Source organism: Euprymna scolopes, chromosome 14, assembly GCF_053919585.1.
Source record: "Euprymna scolopes isolate OS-2025 chromosome 14, ASM5391958v1, whole genome shotgun sequence".
NCBI classification, from domain to species: Eukaryota; Metazoa; Mollusca; class Cephalopoda; order Sepiida; family Sepiolidae; genus Euprymna; species Euprymna scolopes.
In genome coordinates, this window is record NC_136495.1 from 158,274,564 (window position 1) to 158,299,940 (window position 25,377).

The following is a 25,377-nucleotide window of genomic DNA, read 5'->3' on the forward strand; positions in this document are numbered from 1 at the left end:
AACCATCTAGAAGAGGCAATTGTTATGTAATGAAGATCGCTTTGCATGCGAGTGCATACTTTAGATAGGAATGAACTCTAATGCATGTCAGAGGTAGAAATGTATAGATGTTTAGTGATGACTGTTAAGCGGTTAGCATGTGAAAGTTAGGAGCTTAGGCTAAGACGTGTGTATAATGTAGGGTTTAGTGGCAGCTAGACGGGGGGGGGCAGATTGTTAGCTTTCAAGGGTCGGGGTTATTAACTTACAGAATACAGTAAAGTTTCATTAGGATTTAGAGTTTCAAGTATTGTTTTAGCTTGGGAGAAAGGAATAAAATTTTTCCCTTCTTTTCCCCTATTTTGCATGCAGGTTAGACGTAGGTAGTCGTCTTAGAGGTAAAGAGAAACAATTATTTTGTCGTGATTCGGAATTCATATTTATAGGCAGTCGTTAAGGTTGGGGACAAAACAATTGTATCTATTCACAAGAAAGTCCTAGTGATGCAGCTAAGATCACTGTAGATTTCAGTTACAATTATAGTAACAGTTGATAATAAGCTATATCCATTGGTTTGGTAGAGATATCAACGAGGCCTCTTTATTAACACAAGCGAGTAAAGGGTAATTGTAGATATTAAGTATATTAATTAAATAAAGTTCTTCTAACTTCTACAGTAGAAAAATAAATCCGTGTTTGTGTTACTTTCGGAAAATTTATCCTGCCTAATGGTATTTTATTTCTAGCCTTAGTATATAGCCTATTTGAAGTAAATTGGAAAAATATTAGTACTACTAAACTGTTTATTTCTCTCCTACTGCAAGAACTTAGAACCGCCCCCTAAGTAATGACACCTTACCAATTCTCCAATACTATTGCTACACTATCCCTTTGATTACTGTACACACAATAACCCTTATCCCTGAGTGGCCATTGGGCCTTGATAAGTGGTGAACTCCATGTTAAAAAAAAAAAAAAAAGGGTTGGAAAGTGGAATTGAGAAGTCAAGCCTCTGAGGAGAGCTACTCTGGCCTGCAAAAAGAGCCTGTCCTGTCAGCATTCTCTGATAAGGGCACCTCAGGCAATTAGCAATAAACTAACCTTTTCTCAAAGAGAGAAGGCAAAGCCTACGAGGATGGACCTCCTAGAACTACACAGAACTGAACTTGCACAGCACAATCAACAGGGACCAGATCATTACAGTAATGCTGTAATCTTTGTTGGTTTTAGGGACCCAGAGGTTTTATTGATTGCTTTATTGTGTCATTATGTGTGTCATTTTAGTAGGTTATACAAGTACATACTAAAGGAATCCCCAGGGCTGGAGTTTTTGCATGAAAGTGTTGTCCTCCCACATACAATACCCAGTATTCCCACATAGTCATCCATCTGATATCGACCAGGCCTGATGTTGCTTAACTTTGGTGTTCTAATGAGAACTAGTGTATCACTGTCATTGTGCCGTATATTCATAACGGAGAGAAAAAAAAGATGGATATCCATAAGCTAAAATTGCTGTTCATAAATTTAACGACTATCGTGAGGATAAAAAAGATTGAGAAGAAAAAGACAGTATGAAGAGGTTTTGTTCTTTATCGCACTTGAGTAAGAAGAGTTTGAACATTCAAATTTCTTGGGTCTTGAAAAATGATTTTGCAGTACCGACACAGTACCACACCCATTAATTGATGTTAGTTAGTTGTTTTTGTTTTACCGCATATGAACCCTTTTTAGGTCATTTACTGCCAAATCCAGTGATTTTGAAGAAAAAGTTTAATAGACTATATTTATTTTTTTTCAAGTCAGTTTCTATTTAACCCATAGTTGGGACCCTAACAGGTACTACCACTCCGGATCAGAGTGGACCTGGAAGCAATGGCAATTAAGGGGTGGCTCTACACTCCCCAAAGCCTGCAAGCTGGGGCCTCACCATCGGATATAGTTTAAGGTCATATCCAGGACCTTAATTGATGTTAATAGTTTTCCTTTACTTGGACTAGTTGATCTACGAAAGCTTGAACGTCTAGTCTACCCTACTATTTCAGTGGAGCTAGGATTGATGGAGTCATACTTCTCTCACATGAAAGTGATGCGTTAGCCTGACAGAATTGAAACATTTTGTTTCTGAATTTTTCGAATGAGGATTAATAATTGATTTTATTTATTCAGATTTCAGTTCTCATCTCGAGTGTTATTTTCACAACGGTTTGGTCAATGCAACCTTTGACCTAATTCACGTGTATTTTGTCAAACAGAATTTCTAACAACTATTTCATCTATGGAAGTAGTATGCTCTCATTCAGTCAGCCACAACAGGGTAGAAGTCCCAAGTAATTCACAATTTGCAGACCATGGTGTAATGGATAATTTCAGTTGTAAGTTACACTCTAATGGCGGTTCAGTCCTTGCGAATTACTCAGGACTTCCACCCAGCCATGGCTGACAAAACAAGAGCATTCTTCAATCGTCTTTATTAAAGGCACCTCGTAATATAATGTAATATCTGACACACACATATATAAAAAACATACATATATATTAATAGAAGATGAATCTTCATAGTTCATTCAATTTGTTTCATTTTGTGTATCTATTATTGCAATCTATTGCCTTCTATAAATTATCTTTATATAATTCCCACTATTTTTTTTAAAAGATAGCAAATGTTAACAGTTGTGTCCAGATCAGAATCTGATAATTCTGTATAGGCATTAAACTGATTTTAATATTACACATGTAACATTATGTGAATAAATTAAAATCCATTTAATATTACACATGCAAATGAGAATAATACAAAATGTGTCAACATTATGTGAATAAATTAAAATTCATTTAATATTACACATGCAACATTATGTGAATAAATTGAAATCAGTGTTTATTTAGAATCACACTTAATTAAAAAAACAAATTTACTCATCACAGAATGAAGATGTCATATTCTAAAAATCATGTAAATTGATCAAGTATTTTTTTTTTTATTAAAAAGAATAAAATTCTATGATTTTTAGTGATTAATAATTTTTGGCGGTTATTGCACAGTTTGTAAATCTTGATAGTCGAATAGAGTTGTTCGCCTTTGAAATCCTAAAAAACAGTGGCTCCCGGCTCTGCCTCGCTTGTCATAAATTAAAATTTTTTTATTTAAAAACAATACTTGATCAATTTATATGATTTTTGGAATATGACATCTTCCTTCTGTGGTGGGTGTGCCATGATCTTTAATGTTTACTATAAGAACATTGAGATATTTTAAAAACAACAAATGAATAATTAAATAGACATGGCTTGTTTTTGTATTTTATTATAAGGATTGTCTATGCATAGACAAAAATCATGGATAAAAGTTTTTATTTTTTTAATGAATTTTTTTTTGTGTATGTTTGGCAGCAAACGAATGGAAATAAATATGTTTGAAAATATAAAAAAACAAAAAAGTTTTTATTCTTGTCATCTGGCCATTTGCCAGACAAAAATCTCGTTGAGAGCCGCTGTAAAGAGGAGACGACCATCAGGAGAAAATCGGACTGTGTGAACGGAATTGTTATGGCCGAGGAAATCTTGAAAGCTGCCTTCATAGAAATCCATTAATTGGATATTGGAACCTACAAAACACGAAGATGAAACCGGAGTTTTTGAGTAACAGAAAAAGAAAGGAGAGAGAGATGGGAATAATGAGAAGGATGAGAATAAGAAAAGAAAGATAAAGTGAAGTTGACAAAAACAATGAGGGGGAAGGTAAAAGCAAAGATTCAAAGTGGAGGGATGGAGTGTAATGATTTATTTTTATTCTTGGTTAGTTTGTTGCAGTTGTACAAAACAAAGGGAGACAATTCAAGAAGTTTGTTGCAGTTGTACAAAACAAAGGGAGACAATTCAAGAAGTTTGTTGCAGTTGTACAAAACAAAGGGAGACAATTCAAGAAGTTCTTAAAATTTATAACTTTTAATGATTATTTTGATTCATTATGAAAATTTTTCTTTTGTAAAAGATTTTACTTTTATTTCTTAATGATCACTTTCATTCATTCCAGAATTTTCTTTTCTTAGACTGTTCATTAGTGTTGAAGAAAAGTCGTACATTTTCAAAAAAGTTCATTTTTTTATTCTTATAAATACAAAAAAATGTTTGTTCTAATTTATTTCGAAATTCTAATTATTTTAGGAAACCTAAAAAAATATTTTAATACAATAAATCTTCAGATAATGATTTATTTTATGTTATGGTGTTAATTTAGTTTGTTTTGTTTTTAGCAATAAGTTATGCTTATGTAAAATTTTAACAACACTTTGATATGTCTCCTCTTGTTCCAAGTGGAACTCTCCAAAAATGAAAACCAAAAAATTATCCTCCAAACCTAAAATGCACAAGTACCTTTTTGTTTTACAGCATATCAACATTTTTGGAGTTATTTAATTCCAAATTCAGTATTTAAAAAAAAAAAAAGAAAGATTTTATGCCATTTTAACATGTCTGATTGTCTCCCACTTTGCCGTAAGGACTCAGTCTACATTCACAACACTCTCTGCTTGACTAAAAAATTGAAATGAGAAAACCAGGATTTTATATGCTTTAGACTTAAGTTGCAAAATAGTTACTCATATTTTCTCTACCAGTCTCCCTCGGCCCAAGACTGTACTCTAATCAACCAATCGAACAGCATAGATTTAACACTCTCCCGAGACAGAAAATTAACCACATCCTGTCTGTTCATCTTTCAGCTAACATTCACGTCTGTGAAAACTTCACTCAAACAAGACAGATGATGAGGAGAGCTTCTGTCACGATTTCTCCATTGCTTATGACCTCACTCAGATTGTTCACGAACCCACCTGTGTGCCTGACACTGATGATCAGTATACAAGTCTCAGTTAAGATAAAAACAAAATGTAATAAATCCTCAGATGTATCTCTCCCTTGAGCATAGATATAGCACTCTCCCTCGATACTAGCGCACAAATACATGTATTTGGTGACTTCAATGTCCACTACAGTAACTGGCTAGGATTCTCAAATCACACAGACGTAGCTGGTAGCGCAACACATAGCTTCTCTATATCTCATTCCCTATCTCAGTTGGTTACATTTCCGACACGTTTCCCAGACCAGCACGATCAACATGCCTCACTTCTAGATCTCTTTCTGACAACGGTTCCCAATGACTGTACAACAAATGCCCACAGCCCACTCGGGAATGCTGATCACGCTGTGATAATGGTAGAAATCAGCCTAAATTCTCGCCCTAAAACTGAAGATCCACTTCTCAAAACAACGAGGTATTACAAAAAGGCTGATTGGGAAGCCATCAGGGAGCTCATCAGAGATGCCCCATGGCAAAATATCTTTACTCTTCCAGTGGAACAGTGTGCAAATGAGACAACTGAATGGTTCAAAACTGCTATTGAAGCACATGTTCCCGCACGGAAATACTATAGCAAGCCCCACTCTCCCCAATGGTTTACTTCTGCTTGTGCAGCTGCCATTTGTCAAAGGCAGCATGCGTTCCGCAGATTCAACCGACATAAGTCCAGCTCAAATAAACAGAAGTTTATAGAAGCTAGAAATAATTGTAAGAGAGTGATAGACACAGCTAAGACTGATTACTCTGAAACCACCAGAAAGCGCATCGAAGCATTCCTGATATTCATAAACGACCTCCCTGATAATATTGTTTCGGGGATGGGTATATTTGCCGATGACACCACTCTCTATAACAGATATGAGGGGAAAACAAATGAACACATATCCAAGGAAATGGCAGAAACACTAGAGGACGACCTCCAATCCGTAGTGGAATGGGGACAAAAATGGTTGGTCACATTCAATGCTGCTAAGACTAAGCTTGTTTCCTTCAATAACTACAAAAAACCTTTTCTACCACCAATAGCAATGGCCAAGAACACATTGCCTGAAAGTACTTCTTTTAAACTCCTCGGCCTAACGTTTACAGGGAATATGAACTGGAATAGATACATTGAGAGCATTGCCAAGGCTGCTGCAAGGAAGGTTGGCTCCCTCTACCATGCTAGAAAACTACTTACGCCTGCCAGTATCCTATACCTCTATAAGGCAACCATTCGCCCATGTATGGAGTACTGTTGTCACATCTGGGCTGGTGCATCTGCTGCTTGTCTCTCGCTCCTGGACAGGGTTCAAAAAAGAGTCGCCAACCTGATAGGTCCTGAACTGTCATCTAGGCTTCAACCTCTGTCCCATCGACGAGATGTTGCATCCCTCTGCCTGTTCTACAAATACTTTAATGGTGAATGCTCTGACGAACTGCAAACACTTGTACCTCCCCGACGTTACTACCCCCGACAAACCCGACAAGCTACTAAGTCCCATCCCTTTACAGTAGAGATCCCTAGGTACAAGAAAGCCTTTTACTCCAATAGTTTCTTCCCCAGAACTGCGGGTCTTTGGAACTCCCTTCCGGGATTCTGCTTTCCCAACTGCAATGATATGCAGAAGTTCAAGTGTAATGTTAACAAACATCTTTCTACTCTTCTCCCCTCATAATGACCCCGCTAATTAATTCCCTAATAGTAGCCCCCTGCTTCAAAGTGGCACTGTGCCTTGTTTGGGGTAAAAATTGAAAAAAAAAAAAAAATATCAATACTCTATTGCTGACTGGATAGCTTTCGTACATATAGATATCAGATCTACCTCTACATTCTATGTTTAAAAGGAATGTGTCCTCCATAGTATCAGACCTGACGGAATGGTTAATTGTAAGTATAGACCGCTTCATACACTCCAAAAAATTCCAGCAAAAACCTAACAGCCAGCCGTGATTCTCTACAGAATATGCTGCAGCCATTGTGCACAGAAATCACTTTCCATTTCCATTGCATCTAACGTAACAGATGAACGGAGACTAAAGCCACCTTCTGGACCACCAACAACCACTGTAAAAAAGTAATGAAGAACATAAGAGAGTTGTATGCTCAGTCTGTCAAGTCCAAAGTAGCTGAGCAGCGGCTTGGTTCCCACCAACTTTGGCAAATAAACGGGGTCCTGAATAGAAGTGTATGCTCTATCCCAACTATCATCAATAGACCTGAGGTAATCTTGTCACTATCGGACAAAGCCAAACTCTTTGCCAAGAACTTTGCAGCTAATTCTACCGTTTGTGATCAGCCCCCCCCTTATTTCCTTGTGTGTCTGAAAACACTATGTGACATACAAATATCTGTATTTGATGTTGCCAAGTTAATCAAAAACTTTGATTCCATTAAAGCAACTGGCCCTGACAGCATTCCTATTACAGTGCTCCAAAAACTTCAGCCAAAACTAGCTCCCATAGAAAACTGTTTAAGTATCGTCTTAAAGAGAATTGCTTCCCAACACCCTGGAAAACCTCATCAGTATGTCCCATATTTAAAAATTCAGGTGATCAGTCATCTCTCTCAATACAGAACAATCAGTCTCCTGTGTCGCTGGAAGCTGTGTTAATAGAGTAGTCAACCACCTCAGCAAAAATAACCTCCTCAGTGACATGCAAAATGGCTTCTGTTCTGCTAGATCTACAGCAAATGTGCTAACAGTTATATCTCATAGGATTAGCGCATCTCTCGACAGAGGCTTCCTTTCTAGGGCAATTTGCCTTTGATAGGGTATGCCATAATGGTATACTCCACAGAATTTCCAGCAACAGTATAGCTGAAAATGTCTTTTCAATTATTAAATCATTTCTCTCTGATAGGTTCATAAGAGTAGTGGTTGATGGGCAGAAATCAGAAGCTCAAAGTGTTAATGCTGGAGTCCCTCAGGGGTCCACCCTGGGCCCAACTCTCTTCCTGATCTACATAAATGATCACCCAAATCACATCCTAAGATCATGATGATACTACCATCTATGGCAACACTTCAAAGGTCGTAAATGACCAACTTCTCTCTGATTCTCTTTCCTCTGATCTTGATCATGTGGTGCATTGGGGAAATAGATAACTGGTTAATTTTTACGCATCTAAAACCAAGCTTCTATCTTTACATCATCAACACTCTGATCCCCGTCTGGCATCAATTGAAATGAATGGCTCTAGTCTTGGGGAGGTTCCACGTTTTGACAAGCTTCTAGGCTTGACATTTACTCCTGATCTGAAATGGAACACGTACATCAAATCCGTTGCCAAGGCCGCTCGAAAAATGGTGGGATCGTTTTACCACTCCAGTAGATATCTCACTCCTGATGCAATTCTCTACATGTATAAGAGCCAAGTACGTTCAAGGATCAAATACTGTTGCCACATCTGGGCGGTAGCTGGTAGAAGCATCTTATCCTACCTTGACAGAGTTCAAAATAGACTTTTCTCTTCCTTTCAACCTCTTTTCTACAGAAAAGACATTGCAAGCCTGTTTCTGCTTTATGGCAAGTGCTCATCCCCCACCATCCTGACTTTTATGAAAAACATTCATCTAACTGAAACCACTATCAATAATTTCCCCCACTCTTTATCTGTGCCTAAACCTAAATGTAGATTCTATGAACAAAACTTTTTTCTTAGAGCTGCACACCATTGGAACTATTCCGTTTTCCTACTTTCCAGCTACAATATGGTTGACTTCAAGTCCAATGTGACCAAATTCTTGATGAGCCATTCCCTTAAGTAATCCAATTTACCAAATTTCCACTACTAACGATTACTACGACATGTTCCCTTTGACCACTATACACTCATTAACCCTTATCCTTGAGTGGCTACTGGGCCTTGATAAGTAGTAGTACATGTATTTTGTTACTTTAATTTCCACCATCGTAATTGGTTTGGTTTCTCTGGTTACACAGACGCAGCTAACTCAAACTTAAGTTCCTGGTCCATCTCCCAGATAGTCAGGATCAGCAAGCCTCACTTCTAAACTTATTTCTGACCAGAGTTCTTGAGGATTGTCTAACAAATGCCCATTGCCTACTTGAGAATGCTGATTATGCTGTGATATTAGCAGACATCACTCTAAACCTTCGATACCAAGTTGAAGATCCATTGCTCAAAATGATAAGGTTCTTCAAGAAGGTCAACTGGGAAGCCATAAAGGATCAAATCAGAGATCCACCATGGCACAGTATCTTTTCTCGTCCTATGAAACACTGTATAAAAGAGGCTGCTGAATGGTTCAAAGTAGCAACTGAAGCACGTTTCCTGCTGGAAGTTTTATAGCAAAATCCCCGCTCCTCAATGGTTTACATCTATTTGTGCAGTGGCCGTTGTTCAAAGGCAGCTTGCATTCCGCAGACTTATGTCGAATAACTAAAAGAGTGAAATAGCCGCAGTCAAGAGAACGCATAATTTGTTTTGTTAATTGAAGAAAAAATCGAATCTCGTGTCTATTTTGTGACTCTCGCTTCCCTCATTTTGTCTTTTGCAAAATTTCCTTTTTTCTTTTTCACTAACGAAGCATATTACCACTTGGACGTACGGGGCTACTATTTGGGACCATGTGTAGGAAAAATTCACAAGATGTTGGTTTACATTACATTTAAACTTCTGCATATCAGTACAGTCAGGAAAGCAGGGAGCAGGAAGGGAATTCCAAAGTCTAGCTGTTCGAGGGAAGAAACTGTTAGAGGAGAAAACTTTCTGGCATTTCGGGACAACAACAATGAAGGGGTGAGATTTTGTTGCTAAGTGGGTTTGTCGATGATATGTATGTCGAGGGGGCAAAAGTGCAGCAAGTTCATCAGAGCACATTCCATTAAAATATTTGTAAAACAGGCACAGTGATGCAACATTGCAGTGATGGGACAGAGGTTGGAGCTTAGTTGACAAAGTGGGATGTATTAGATTGAAAACTCTTTTTTGGACCCTATCTAAGAAAGAGAGGCTAGTGGTAGATGCAGCACTCCAGATATGGCAATGCATGGGTGAATGATGGCCTTATAGGGGTACATGATACTGTCATGTGTAAGTAGTCTTCCAGCACGATATAAGGAAACCACATTTGCAGCAGCCTTTGCAATGTCCTCAATGTATTCCAGTTCATATTGCCCGTGAATGTTAGACCACAGAGTTTGAAGAAAGAATTCTCAGGTAGGCTGTTATTTGTCATGGATATCAGTGGTTGAAGAGGCATCTTGTAATTTTTAAAGGAGAATCTTACGAGCATTAAATGTTACCATCCATTTGTGGTCCCATTCCACTACTGAACTCCTAAGCAATATTTCTGATAAAGGGGGAAGAAATGCTGTTTTCTAGTTCTATCCATTTAACAATTTTTGTTGGCTAATTTTTGATCTTAAAGAAGAATTTTTTTATTTTATCTCCTTACATCAACTGGCTTCATACCTTGTCTAGATTTCTTTAAAAAAAAATTATTTTCTTAGTATTTCCTGTATTAAGGATTAAACCTACAATTTCCAGAATGCAGTCACTTAAAATTGATTATTACTTAGCATTTATATCTGCATTGTATTGCCTTCAATAAATTAAATATATATACACACTAGATAATGCTTCAAGCAAACTACATTAATCTCTTATTAAATAAAAAAGAAAATAAGATACTTACCACTTCCTGCGCCAAGCACAATAAATGGATTAGCTGGAGAAAGATCCAAACACTGACTCCAGTTACTGAGTGAATGAGAAAATTTCACCTGTAATATAAGATTTACAAAAATCAAAAATACAATCTGCATAAAAGCAACAATGGAATCATTCATGATGGTTGTGCATAAAAATTGTGTATTTAGCGATGAAAATACAATTTCAAATTTATGCACGACTTAATGATAGATGAAAATACAATTTCAAATTTATACACGACTTAATGATAGATGAAAATACAATTTCAAATTTATACACGACTTAATGATAGATGAAAATACAATTTCAAATTTATGCACGACTTAATGATAGATGAAAATACAATTTCAAATTTATACACGACTTAATGATAGATGAAAATACAATTTCAAATTTATACACGACTTAATGATAGATGAAAATACAATTTCAAATTTATACACGACTTAATGATAGATGAAAATACAATTTCAAATTTATACACGACTTAATGATAGATGAAAATACAATTTCAAATTTATGCACGACTTAATGATAGATGAAAATACAATTTCAAATTTATACACGACTTAATGATAGATGAAAATACAATTTCAAATTTATACACGACTTAATGATAGATGAAAATACAATTTCAAATTTATGCACGACTTAATGATAGATGAAAATACAATTTCAAATTTATACACGACTTAATGATAGATGAAAATACAATTTCAAATTTATACACGACTTAATGATAGATGAAAATACAATTTCAAATTTATACACGACTTAATGATAGATGAAAATACAATTTCAAATTTATACACGACTTAATGATAGATGAAAATACAATTTCAAATTTATGCACGACTTAATGATAGATGAAAATACAATTTCAAATTTATACACGACTTAATGATAGATGAAAATACAATTTCAAATTTATACACGACTTAATGATAGATGAAAATACAATTTCAAATTTATGCACGACTTAATGATAGATGAAAATACAATTTCAAATTTATGCACGACTTAATGATAGATGAAAATACAATTTCAAATTTATGCACGACTTAATGATAGATGAAAATACAATTTCAAATTTATGCACGACTTAATGATAGATGAAAATACAATTTCAACAGATGACCCCCACAAAATGCTCTTTGTTTTGTTCAGGAATGAATGAGAGCAATAATATGACGCAGGGAGAGGGTGATGCAAGTTATAAACTTGGATGAAATCGACTCGGCTCAAAACCATATAATCATCATTATATTTGATTTAAGCTTTGTTTTACATGACATGTTTTAGTCAATTTTAAGAAATTGACTTCCAAACTATCTGATTCTTTTTTCATCCTACTTTCTTTTAAGTTGATTCTTATCACTTCCTCAAATGTTTTCCTTGGCCTTCCTTTATGAACTGACTCGGTTACCTGAACCGAGCTATATCTAACTCAAGAACTCACATCCATTTTTTCAATGCGACCATACTATCAAAGTCACCTGCTCTGCACACATCTCCCTATATACTGTTGACTAAATCTTCATCAAAGGTCCTAAGATCAAAGCCTATCTTTAAGACTTGCATTACACATCCTTCTTATCTCATAGCATTTCTTTTAATGCAATGCATGTCCTTCATCTTCACCGGCAAAGTTTGACTTCCTTATAATATCACACTTATCTTTATTCTTTTCTCTTTCTCTTCTTGAAAACTGGAAAAAAATCATTGACAAATTACTTCTAATCACATAAAATATCTAATCCTAACATATAAACATTTTCATGATAGTTACAAAAAACTTTAAAACTTTGTAGTTATTAAAATTAAATACCAATTCACAACATTTCTCATCGGTATCTTGCAAGAATATATAGCATTTTTTCAACCGTTCATTCCAGAAAACTAGTGATCTAACTGGCATTTACTTTTATTTGGGAAATATACATAGGGGAGATATGAGTTGCGTTAAATAAATTTCCAGACTTTTTTTTAATATAGACATTAAAAAAAAAAAAAAAAAAAAAAATTCAGTATGTTATTGATATAAATCTTATGAGATGACTGAACTAATTTTTTATGATTTCAGGTTCAAATGAACAGCTACAGCAGGAGTTGGAATACAACCTACTAAAGCCTGATTGTCACAGCTGATGAATTTCAAAAATGCAATCTGGATGTGAGGACATTTTAGAAAAACGATATTCAATAAAATTCTGTTTTAAACTTGGGAAAAATTGCCACAGAAATGTATGGAAAGCTTCAAACTGCTTTTGGACCATCTTACATGAATCACGCATCAGTCTTTGAGTGGCATAAGAGATTCAAGGAAGGCAGGGAGTATGTGAGGAATGATGAGAGGTCTGGGAGGAGTAAGGAAGTCAGAACACCAGAGTTGATTGACCAAATAAAGAATTTCATGGATAAGGACCGTCATGTGTCTATAGAGACAATAAATGCACGGTTTGATGTCAGTGTGGGAACTGTACACACAATCACAAGGAACTGAAGATGCGGAAGATTTGTGCAAAGTTTGTTACAAGGGTGCTCCATCCTTGTCACAGACTATTTGACTAAGATGGGCATCAAGACAGTTCCTCACCCTCCCTATAGTCCAGATCTTGCTCCCTATGACTTTTGGTTATTCTCTTAGCTCAAGGAAAACTTTAGAGGCTGTCGTTATGAGACAATCGTGGAGATGAAAGAGGCGTTTACGAGGGTCACTGACACGCTTACATAATGTTACGTACTGCATTATTTTAGAAATTATTACCAAATATGTGCGTATGTTTCGTTGTTCTTATTTAGATGACGACATATATATTTGCTGCGAGTGTTCATGTTGTAAGAGAGACGGAGACATGGGTGAGATAAAGACAGAGTACACATAAGAGGACTTCCATTGGATTGAGGCAAGTGCATTGCAGCCAAAGGAGATTACTTTGATGAGGACTAGAGTTTTTTGTGTTTTTTTTATTTTTTTTATTACATTTTCACCCCAAACAAGGCACATTGCCACTTTGTTGTAGGGGGCTACTATCAGGGACATAAGTATCAGGGGTACTATGTGGGGAGTTGGGCAGCAAGATGTCGGTTCAGGTTACACTTGAACTTCTGCATGTCAGTACAGTTGGGGAAGCAGGAACTCGGAAGGGAATTCCAAGGTCCAGCGGTTCTGGGGAAGAAACTAATGGAGTAGAAGGTTCTCTTACATCTAGGGATCTCAACTGTGAAGGGGTGGGATTTTGCTGCTTGTCGGGTTTGTCGGGGGTATTTACGTCAGAGCATTCTCCATTAAAGTACTTGTAGAACAGGCAGAGGGATGCAACATTTCGTCGATGGGACAGAGGCTGAAGTTTAGATGACAGTTCAGGACCTATTAGATTCGCGACTTTCTTTTGAACCTTGTCTAGGAGCAAGAAACTAGTGGCAGATGCACCAGCCCAAATATGACAACAATACTCCGTACATGGGCAAATGGTGACCTTATAGAGGTATAGGATACTTTCAGGCGTTAATAGCTTTCTAGCACGGTAGAGAGAACCCACCTTCTTCGCAGCGGCCCTGGCAATGTTCTCAATGTAATTGTTCCAACTCATGTTTCCTGTGAACATTAGGCCGAGGAGTTTAAAAGATGTACTTTCAGATAAAGAGTCATTGGCCATTGCTATTGGTGGCAGAGAAGGTTTCTTGTAATTATTGAAGGAAACAAGTTTAGTCTTGGCAGCATTGAATGTGATCATCCATTTTTGTCCTCATTCCACTACAGATTGGAGGTCATCCTCTAGTGTTTCTGCCATTTCTTTAGATATGTGTTCATTTGTTTTCTTGTCGTGTCTGTTGTAGAGCGAGATGTCGTCAGCATACATACCCATCTCACAGACAATTTTGTTAGGGAGGTCATTTATGAATATTAAGAATAACAGAGGTCCAAGGATAGACCCCTGAGGCACTCCCGCATTTATATCATATTGTTTAGATGTACAACCTTGAGGACAACCTGGATTTTCTCTTATCCAAGAAGGATTTAATTATGTTATGTATTCTTCCAGTGATGCCGTATGATCTGATTTTCTTGAGAAGACCCTCATGCCATACCCTGTCAAAAGCCTTAGATATATCTAGAGCTACCGCTCTGCCCTGCACTGCTTTGTCCAGTGACTGGTATATACGTTCTGAGATTACAGTTAGGATATCTGCTGTGGAACGGGCTTGCCTAAATCCATATTATTGGTCAGTCAGAAGTTTAGCATCTGTAAGGTGATGGACTAGAGCTTGGTTAATTATGGTCTAAAATATTTTGGCGAAAAGTGGGAGGAGGCTGATGGGTCAATAATTTACTGGGTCAGTTCTTTTGCCAAAATTCTTGAAAACTGGCACTACAGAAGCAGTTTTCCAGCAGGAAGGAAAGCAAGATTCATTAAGGCATTTGTTGTAAAGTTTGGAGAGAACTGGAGCTACTTCGGCGGCCCACTTTTTTAATAGCACAGCCGGGATGAGATCAGGTCCACATGCTTTTGCAGTGTCGAGCTTTCTTATGATCGCATGTACCTGACCAGGGGTGATTTTCAGATCATCTAGTGTGGCGTCTGCCCGCAAAGGAAAGTCAGGCAGGGGGTAGTTGGCAGGGTCCAGTGTGGAGTTGGAGGCAAACCGACTGGCAAGTATGTTACCCTTCTCAGTTGCTGAGCAAACAACCTCATGGTTGTTGGATAGTGGGGGAATTGTTGATTGCCCATTATTTACTACATTGTTGGAGATTTTCCAGAAGTCGCGGGTTCCTAATTTCTGAGCTTCGATGCGTTTTTTGATGGTTTCAGTAAATTCTCTCTTAACTGTCACTATTTCTTTCTTACAGTTACTTCTGGCTTCTATATACTTCTGCCTATTTGAACTGGATTTATGTCGGTTAAATCTGTGGTACGCATGCTACCTTTGCGCGATGGCGGCTGTACAAGTAGAGGTAAACCATTGGGGAGAGTGGGGCTTGCTATAAAATTTCCGTTTGGGAACATGTGTTTCAATTGCTGTTTTGAACCATTCAGGGGTCTCATTTGCGCAATGTTCAGCAGGAAGTGAAAAGATATTTTGCGATGGGGCATCCCTGATGAAATCCCTGATGGCTTCCCAGTCAGCCTTTTTATAATATCTCGTTTTTGAGCAGTGGCTCTTCAGTTTTGGCTCTAAAGTTTAGAGCTATTTCAACTATTACCACTGCATGATCGGCGTTCCCAAGTGGGGTGTGGGCATTAGTTACACAGTCATCGGGAACTGTAGTCAGAAACAGATCTAGAAGTGATGCGTGTTGTTCTTGCTGGTCAGGGAAACGGGTTGGGAACGTAACCATCTGTGATAGGGAATGAGTTATAGAGAAACTATGCGTTGTGCTACCAGCTGCGTCTGCGTAAGTAGAAAATCCAAGCCAGTTGCTGTGGTGGACACTGAAGTCACCAAATACATGCACTTGTGCGCTAGTGTCGAGGGAAAGTGCTGTATCTATGCTGTCAGAGACTTTGTTTATTAGGGTACAGTCCTGGGTCGAGGGAGAGCGGTAGAGAAAATAAAAGTAGCTAATGTTATGTTGCATGTTAAGTCTAAAGCACATGAAGGCTTGATCGCCCGATTCTAGTTTACTTTCTCTGGTTAAGGGGAGGGTGTTTTGAATGTAGATTCCAAGCCCATGCGTATGTCTATCAAGAGTCCTTAAGATATCCGGGGTGTTTGTTAGGAGAAATGCTTCAACATCATTTAAATTAGTTCTAAGCACACGGATGTTCGTAAATGCAAGCCTCAAGGGAGAAGGCAAGTTGGTTTTGTTTGAGTTTGGGCCTGGTTTTAGCGTAATTTTTTATTGTACTGTCATTTTTTTTTTTTTTCCTGATGTAAGATGCCAATCATCCAATCAACTTAGAACTGCACGCCTGTGGAACTCTGTTCCGTCTGCCTGCTTCCCACCGGACTACAACTTGGATGTCCTCAAGTCCAATGTTAACAAATTCCTAATGAACCGCCCCCTTAAGTAAACACTTCATCAAATCTCCACACTAACGCAATGTACTTGCAATAACCCTTATCCCTGAGTGGCTTCCGGGCCTTGATAAGTGGTGATCACTGTGTAAAAAAAAAAATCAATACACAGACGATCTTTGGGAAAATATTGGAGGATTAAAAAAAAAATCATTAAATTAAGTAAACAACACACCTTCAAAAGGCCGTTCCTAACAACTTTATACGAGATGAATATTTGGAAAACCCATATGCATAGATTAAATGTAAACATAAGTGAACGTTAAAACCATATTAAAAAAAAAAACAAATAAAAAAACAATGCCAGTGATTGGTTTGACATTTTGTCATCAGCTCCAAATCAAAAGTTAGAGTTATGCCCCGTTGACATTAACCTTAAGGAAAGCGAAAAATAGTTGAGAAAATTCAACAATCAAATTCCTGTCTAATTTACACCATCACCGATTAACACGGTGTTGTCTCACATGACATTCATTAACCCTTATTCTTGAGTGGCCTCCGGGCCTTGATAAGCAGTGACTATTGTATAAAAAAAAAAAAGTTCCACAAGTCTAACTAATATATAGTAAAAACTGCCATGGCTGTCGTCATTGTCAAAATTCACAACAATGCCTCAAGCATTAAATGCCAACTTATACAAACAGAAATGAATAGATTTTCGTTAATAGCAAAAGAAATGAAAAAAAACGAAAACTTAAAAAAAAAAAAACTTAAAAAAAAAAAACTGGGCAAACGAAGGAAGAATGCCTTTATTTTTTTGGCAGGTTGTTTTTGTTTGAGTTTATGTGCGTATTATCAAGAAAAGTGCTCATACAAAAAAATCTGGAAACTTATTGAAGTCATCTTGTAATTAGTTCTTCCTATAATGCTACCACTTTTCGGCTCAACCTTCAATTAATTGCTCAAATTTTTGGTTTATTTGCAACAATATTAGTGTGTAAACAACTGCAATAGATTTAACAAGTTGAACTTGACATGGTTGATTCAACCTCCCCTCCTCCATTTTTCACAAATTCAAATGACAAATTTGCAGAAAAGATTTTACCTTCTTCGAGACAAGATCATAGAACTGTAGAGACTTCGCATTCGCAGAACCAGCATAGACAACAATTTCTGGGTTTTCAGGAGCAAATCTGGCCAAGCATGGAGGAAGACATTCAATGGAATCAATCTAAAAAAAAAAAAAGGAATAAAAAGATAAAAATAAAAAGATAAAAATTAAAAGATAAAAATAAAAAGATAAAAATGAATAGATAAAAATGAAAAGATAATAAAAGATAAAAATAAAAATAAAAAATTAAAATAAAATATTAAAAGATAAAAATAAAAAAATAAAAATAAAAAGATAAAAATAAAAAGATAAAAAATAAAAATGAAAATAAAACTGTCGATTGAAATTAATGATTAAATGTAAAATATTCTCATTGCTGATATCACGTAATGAAAATCGTAGAGTCATTACATTCAGATGAAATTTTTTCTACAAAAACTTTTTTTTTTAAAGCAAATTTAACAGTAAAGTAAATTCATGTATATTGATATAAAAAATCAAATATTTGTAAAATAAAAATTATTAAAATTTTATGTTTTGTATGCAGACTAGAATAGTTATTTATCACTCTTACTCTTGATTGGTCCTAAATTCAGGGTACATTATTTATTGAAAATGAGTGTCATTGCCATAACAGAGTATCCAAATTTCCTTTTATTACAATCAATTTTGGCATCGGAAAATAAGCACAAATTTTTCCGTGTATAGAAATTCTGTTTGATTTTAAGTGCATGGAGGAAAAAAATATTACTATATAAAATGTGACAAACTACTTACTGTGTCTAAACCTTCTCTTTGTTGGTCAGTCACATGGTTCATGGAAGGGAATGTGAGCCAATCAACAGTTTCACAGACATCTTCCTCCCAATTTGAAGCCCAAACACTCACTCTTTGGTCAGATGATGATATCAACCAAAGTACATTGGCAGGAAAACCAACATCGACTTTCTGAAAGAAAATCCACTTTTATTATTGTTTTTTATAAATGAAAAAATGTGTATTTTAAAATGTTCCCTATTATTTCATTTACATTAAAATGTTTGGCATTTATTTAAAGTTACACTTAATTAAAAAAATAATTCTTGATCAATTTACATGATTTTTGGAATATGACATTTTTGTTCTGTGATGAATATGTACATCATAAAGATTTCTCTGTATATTTTTCTTTAAATAAGATCAAATTTTCCGATTCTTATTGATTTAATTTTTTTAAAATTATTTTGAATACACACAAAATCTCTGCAGTCAAACTGAATTGTCGCCTTTGAATTTTGGCAAAACTTAAATCAAAATGGCTGTTCCTCCTTGTTCGTCATAAAATTTGATTTTATTAATTAAAAAACAAAACTACATTATCAACTTTTGTGATTTTTGGAATATGATATCTTAGTTCCGTTACAAGTACATACATAATTTTTTCTTTTAATTTTTGTTAACTGAGTTTAATTCTAAATAAGCACCAAATGTTCCCTATTATTTTGTTGGTTACAGTCAGCTAACATAATTCCTAACCTCTGGTGTTGCTGCTACCGGAAGCGGTGACAAGGAAAATCACTTTTATTGTTCTTCAGTATTTCTATTGTTTTTTTAATTTTAAAAAAAATTTTTATTACATTTTCATCCCAAACAAGGCACATTGCCACTTTGGTGTAGGGAGCTACTCTCAGGGACAACAACTACTGGGGTACTATGTAGGGATTTGGGCAGCAAGATGTTGGTTCACGTTACACTTGAACTTCTGCATGTCAATACAGTTGGGGAAGCAGGGGCCTGGAATGGAATTCCAAAGTCTAGCGATTCAGGGGAAGAAACTACTGGAGTAGAAAGATCTTTTACATCTAGGGATCTCTACAGTGTGGGGGTGGAATTTAGCAGCCTGTCGGGTTTGTCGAGGGTGTTCATGTCGTGGGGGCAAAAGTGCTTGCAGTTCGTCAGAGCATTCACCATTAAAATACTTGTAGAAAAGGCAGAGGGATGCAACATAGTTCAGGGCCTATCAGATTTGCAACTCTCTTTTGAATCTTGTCAACTAGCGAGAGACTAGTAGCAGATGAACCAGCCCAAATATGACAGCAATATTCCATACATGGGCGAATGGTGGCCTTATAGAGGTACAGGATACTTTCGGGTGTTAGTAGTTTTACAGAGAGCCCACCTTCCTTGCAGCAGCTCTGGCAATGCTTTCAATGTAATTGTTCCAACTCGTTTCCTGTGAACGTTAGGCCAAGCAGTTTGAAAGATGTACTCTCAGATAAAGAGTCGTTCGCCATTGCTATAGGTGGTAGAGAAGGTTTCTTGTACTTATTGAATGAAACAAGTTTAGTCTTGGCGGCATTGAACGTGACCATCCATTTATGTCCCCATTCCACTACAGATTGGAGGTCATCCTCTAGTGTTTCTGCCATTTCTTTAGATATGTGTCCATTTGTTTTCCTGTTGTGTCTGTTATAGACCGTGGTGTCATCATAGATAGACCCTTGGGGCACTCCTGCATTTATATCATATTGTTTAGATGTATGACCGTCGAGGTCCTGGATTTTTCTCTTATCTAAGAAGGATTTAATTATGTTAAGTATTCTACCAGTGATACCGTATGATCTGATTTTACTGAGGAGACCCTCATGCCATACCCTGTCAAAAGCCTTAGATATATCTAGAGCTACCGCTCTGCCTTCCCCCGCTTTGTCCAGTGAATGGTATATACGTTCAGAGATTACAGGTAGGATATCTGCAGTGGAACGAGCTTGTCTAAATCCATATTGTTGGTCAGTCAAAAGTTTAGCATCTGTAAGGTGATGGACTAGAGCATCGTTAATTATGGACTCAAATATTTTGGTGAAAAGTGGGAGGAGACTAATGGGGCGATAATTTAATGGGTCAGTTCTTTTGTCAGAATTCTTGAATATTGGTATCACAGAAGCAATTTTCCAACAGCCCGGAAAGCAAGATTCATTAAGGCATTTGTTGTAGAGTTTGGAGAGAACTGGAGCTACTTCGACTAAGCACATTTTAATAGCACAGCTGGGATGAGATCGGGTCCACATGCTTTTGAAGTGTCAATGTTTTTTATGATAGCATGTACCTGAGCAGGGGTGATTTTCAGATTGTCTAGCGTGGCGTCTGTCCGCATAGGAAAGTCAGGTAGGGGGTGGTTGGAAGGGTCCAGTGTGGAGTTTGAGACAAACCGACTGGCAAGCATGTTAGCCTTCTCGGTTGCTGAGCAAAGAACCTCGTGATTGTTGGTTAGTGGAGGAATTGCTGATTGCCCATTATTTACTATACTATTGTAGACTTTTCAGAAGTCACAAGTTCCTAGTTTTTGTGCTTTGATGCGTTTTTTAGTGGTTTCCGTAAATTCTCTCTTTGCTGTCGCTATTTCTTAACGTTACTTTTAGCTTCTATATACTTCTGTCTGTTTGAACTGGACTTATGTCAGTTAAATCTGTGGTATGCATGCTTCCTTTGAGCAATGGCAGTTGCGCAAGTAGAAGTAAACCATTGGGGAGAGTGAGGCTTGCTATAAAATCTCTGCATGGGAACATGCGCTTCGATTGCAGTTTTGAACCATTCAGTGGTCTCATTTGCGCACTGTTCAGCAGGAAGAGAAAAGATATTTCGCCATAGGGCATCTCTGATAAGATCTCTGATGGCTTCCCAGTCAGCCTTTTTATAATATCTCGTTGTTTTGAGCACTGGCTCTTCAGTTTTGGCTCTAGAGTTTAGGGCGATTTCAACCATTATCACTGCATGATCAGCATTCCCGAGTGGGCTGTCAGCATTTGTTTTACACTCCTCGGGATCTGATGTCAGAAACAGATCTAGAAGTGATGCGTGTTGTTCTTGCTGGTCAGGGAAACGGGTTGGAAACGTAACCATTTGTGATAGGGAGTGAGATATAGCTCAGCTATGTGTTGTGCTGCCCGCTGCATCTGTGTGAGTAGAGAATCCAAGCCAGTTTTTGTGGTGAACATTAAAGTCACCAAATACATGTACTTGTGCACTAGTGTCGAGGGAGAGTGCTGTGTCTATGCTGTCAGAGACTTTGTTTATTACAGTGCAGTCCTGGGTCGAGGGAGAGCAGTAGAGAAAATAAAAGTAGCTAATATTATGTTGCATGTTTAGTCTAAAGCACATAAAGGCTTGATCGTCCGTTTCTAGGTTTGTTTCTCTAGTCAGGGGGAGGGTGTTCGGAATGTAGACTCCCAAGTGGGCTGTCGGCATTCGTTATACAATCATTGGGAACTGTGGTCAAAAAACGATCTAAAAGTGATGCATGTTGTTCTTCCTGGTCAGGGAACGGGTTGGAAACGTAACAATTTGTGATAGGGAGTGAGATATAGAGAAGCTATGAGTTGTACTGCCCGCTGCATCTGTGTAAGTAGAGAATCCAAGCCAGTTTTTATGGTGGACATTAAAGTCACCAAATACATGTACTACTGCTAGTGTCGAGCATTTTATTGGAATAAAATATACAAAAAGGACATTATTGAAAAATACACAATAAAAATCATAAAAAGATAAAAATAACACAATTAGTCTTTATTTGCACTTTTAATAACAAAATAAAAAAAATGAGTTTTTATTTCATTTGAAATTTTATTAGAAATATATATTTATGAAATTATAAAAATAAGCCTTATTTGAATTTATATAATTAATGTTTATGAAATTATAAAAATAAATCTTATTTGAATTTATATAATTAATGTTTATGAAATTATAAAAATAAATCTTATTTGAATTTATATAATTAATGTTTATGAAATTATAAAAATAAATCTTATTTGAATTTATATAATTAATGTTTATGAAATTATAAAAATAAATCTTATTTGAATTTATATAATTAATGTTTATGAAATTATAAAAATAAATCTTATTTGAATTTATATAATTAATGTTTATGAAATTATAAAAATAAATCTTATTTGAATTTATATAATTAATGTTTATGAAATTATAAAAATAAATCTTATTTTAATTTATATAATTAATGTTTTTGAAATTATAAAAATAAATCTTATTTGAATTTATATAATTAATGTTTATGAAATTATAAAAATAAATCTTATTTGAATTTATATAATTAATGTTTATGAAAAAGAAAAGTTACTCTCCTCTTACTCCTATACTAATCTCTCTTCCCATCATTTTTTGTCTCATTCACTTTTCTTTCCAGCAACTAATACAATGCGCAAACAAGCAAGTTAGAAAGATTATCAGAGTTTAATATATATATATATATAAGTATAAATCAAATATAAGCTTCACTTATGTTATTTAGATTTTTAAAAAATATGGAAAAATGTAATGCATGGTAATATATATATATATATATATATATATATGTTTATATAGTTGTATGTACAGAATTTATTCCTAAACTAGGCCATCATTCGCCCATGTATGGAGTACTGTTATCACATCTGGGCTGGAGCATCTGCTGCTTGTCTCTCACTCCTGGACAAGGTTCAAAAGAGAGTCGCCAACCTGATAGGTCCTGAACTGTCATCTAGGCTTCAGCCTCTGTCCCATCGATGAAATGTTACATCCCTCTGCTTGTTCTACAAATACTTTAATGGTGAATGCTCTGACGAACTACAAGCACTTGTACCTCCTCGACGTGAATACTCCCGACAAACAACTAAGTCCCACTCCTTTACAGTCAAAATCTCTAGGTGTAAGAAAGCATTTTACTCCAGTAGTTTCTTCCCCAGAATTGCAAGTCTTTGGAACGCCCTTCCGGGATTCTGTTTTCCCAACTGTACTGATATGCAGAAGTTCAAGTGTAATGTGAACAAACATCTTGCTACTCATCCCCTTTCATAACGCCCCTGCAAATTATGTCCCTGATAGTAGCCCCCTACTTCAAAGTGGCACTGTGCCTTGTTTGGGGTGAAAATTGATTAAAAAAAAAACAAAAAAAAACTAATCAACTGATTATTATGAATTTTCGTACAGATGTTAGACAAAGGTTCACTTAAATTTATTCTTAGGAGGTAAAAAGACGTCTTTTGTAAAAATTCAAATATCTCAGACTTTTGTAAAATTTTAGAAGTATATAAAATGAGTACAATTCCCCATTTGAAAACTCAAATATTTCAGATTTACATTAAATTGTATTCATAGTTGTTAGAAACCAAGATTCCCTGAATTTCAATTTTTTCTTGAAGTTTAAATTTTATAGAGTCAAAATCATGTGTAGGAGCGCATCTGAAAATATCAGCAGCCGAAGGATGGAAGGCAAGCGAATGTATTAACAGCAGGAGCAGCATTTGAACGCGTATGCAAATTCGCAAATGTGCTCGGCTTGCGTCTGAAGACAAAGAAAAAAGGACACCATGTGGTTGGGGAAGAAAAAAGTTGACGCTGAAGGAGATGGACGTGTAAAGTGAATGCGAAAATGGGCCGGCTGTGGCCATTGTGCGATCGGGAGGAAAAGAAATGCTGCCAGGTTAGATTGACATGTGGCAGCGAGAGACTTGTGTCGCGATCGGAGAGTAACAATAATAAATGCTTTTGTTTAAAAAAAAAATAAAATAAATGCTGACCTGGATTTTTATTTACTTTGTAACTCCACATGTATTTTGAATTCTAATTAAAATAAGGATTCTAGGCATAAAGTTTAGTAACATTATACGTTGATTTTAATTTTTTTTAAGGAGACAAATAAAATTAATACAGAACTGCTCTGTTCAAGGAATTAATTTTACTTATGCTTGGACAGCTATTTATCGTGGCATCGTAACAAGTGAATTGATAATTTTAAATAAACTAACCTTTGGCCGAAAGACTGCATCAATATTTGTGACAGCAGTTCCTTGATGGGCAGTAATCATTCGGATGGTCATTCCCGTTCTTGGGTTGCTGATGGCAACAAGACCATCAGCAGCCCCAGATAAAATTACATGATCTTATGAAGAAAAAAAAAATGTGCACATTAAAATATAATTATCATGTAAATATAAACTATTTATACATAAAAACTTTAATAAAAAAAATTTTTTTGGAGGTCAATTTTTGACGTGAGGTTTTATAATTTGTAGTGTTTGTATCACTATTATCATGTTGCATGCTATTCTCACAACGTTTCATCAAACATAATCTTTCACCTTATTCAGGTGTACCTTGTTGAATTCGTAAATCTTTCTGGGTGCTTGTTAAGATAGAGTGGACGGATCGATTTTTTTTTTTAAATATGTTGTTTTAAGCAAAAACAATATTACATACTTAATTTTCATATCGAAAATAGTAATATATCCAAAAATTACAAAAAATCATTGAATAGAAAGTTATTTATAGTTAAAAGTAAGTTTTACAAAAAATTGGTTAAAATTAAATTTTTCTTAGATGTAGACAATAAGAGTCTACACACAGGGGACATAACTCTGAAACGAATATTTTAGATTACTTGTTCATGGCTGCAATATTTGTTGTCTGTTTTATTTTACTGAAAACATAAGTTGTTATAATTTTTGGATATGTTACTATTTCCGACATGCCAAGTAAGTACATAATATTGTTTTTGCTTAAAACGACATATTTTAAAAATCGAACTGTCGACTATAGCTTAACAAGCACTTCCTTCTGTCAAACACAGGAATCTGCATAAAATTTTGAATGGAACCCTTTATTTAATTCATGGAGGTAGCATGCTCTCATTCTGTCAGCCATGACTGGGTAATAAAGAAATCTTAATTTGTAATTATATTCTTAGCTGCACTAAGCATTGAACTTTGCAGAACCATGGCACAACGGATAAAGTGCTAAAATAATAATCAATTCTAAATGACAGTT

At 35.9% G+C, this 25,377-nt stretch overlaps 1 protein-coding gene across 2 annotated transcripts in view; it reads right to left on the reverse strand.

The window, feature by feature from the left end:
• Positions 1-3,260: 3,260 nt before the first annotated feature.
• LOC145293309 (WD repeat-containing protein 90-like) overlaps positions 3,261-25,377 on the reverse strand; it is a 199,468-nt gene continuing 177,351 nt past the window's right edge. For both annotated transcript variants that reach the window (XM_080139952.1, XM_080139951.1), the window contains 5 exons: positions 24,360-24,493; positions 18,355-18,525; positions 17,572-17,697; positions 10,489-10,576; positions 3,261-3,587 (listed from right to left, as the gene is read on the reverse strand). In XM_080139952.1, the coding sequence (XP_079996078.1) occupies positions 3,433-3,587; positions 10,489-10,576; positions 17,572-17,697; positions 18,355-18,525; positions 24,360-24,493 (674 nt within the window). In that variant the 3' untranslated portion in view covers positions 3,261-3,432. The remainder of the gene's footprint in view (positions 3,588-10,488; positions 10,577-17,571; positions 17,698-18,354; positions 18,526-24,359; positions 24,494-25,377) is intronic.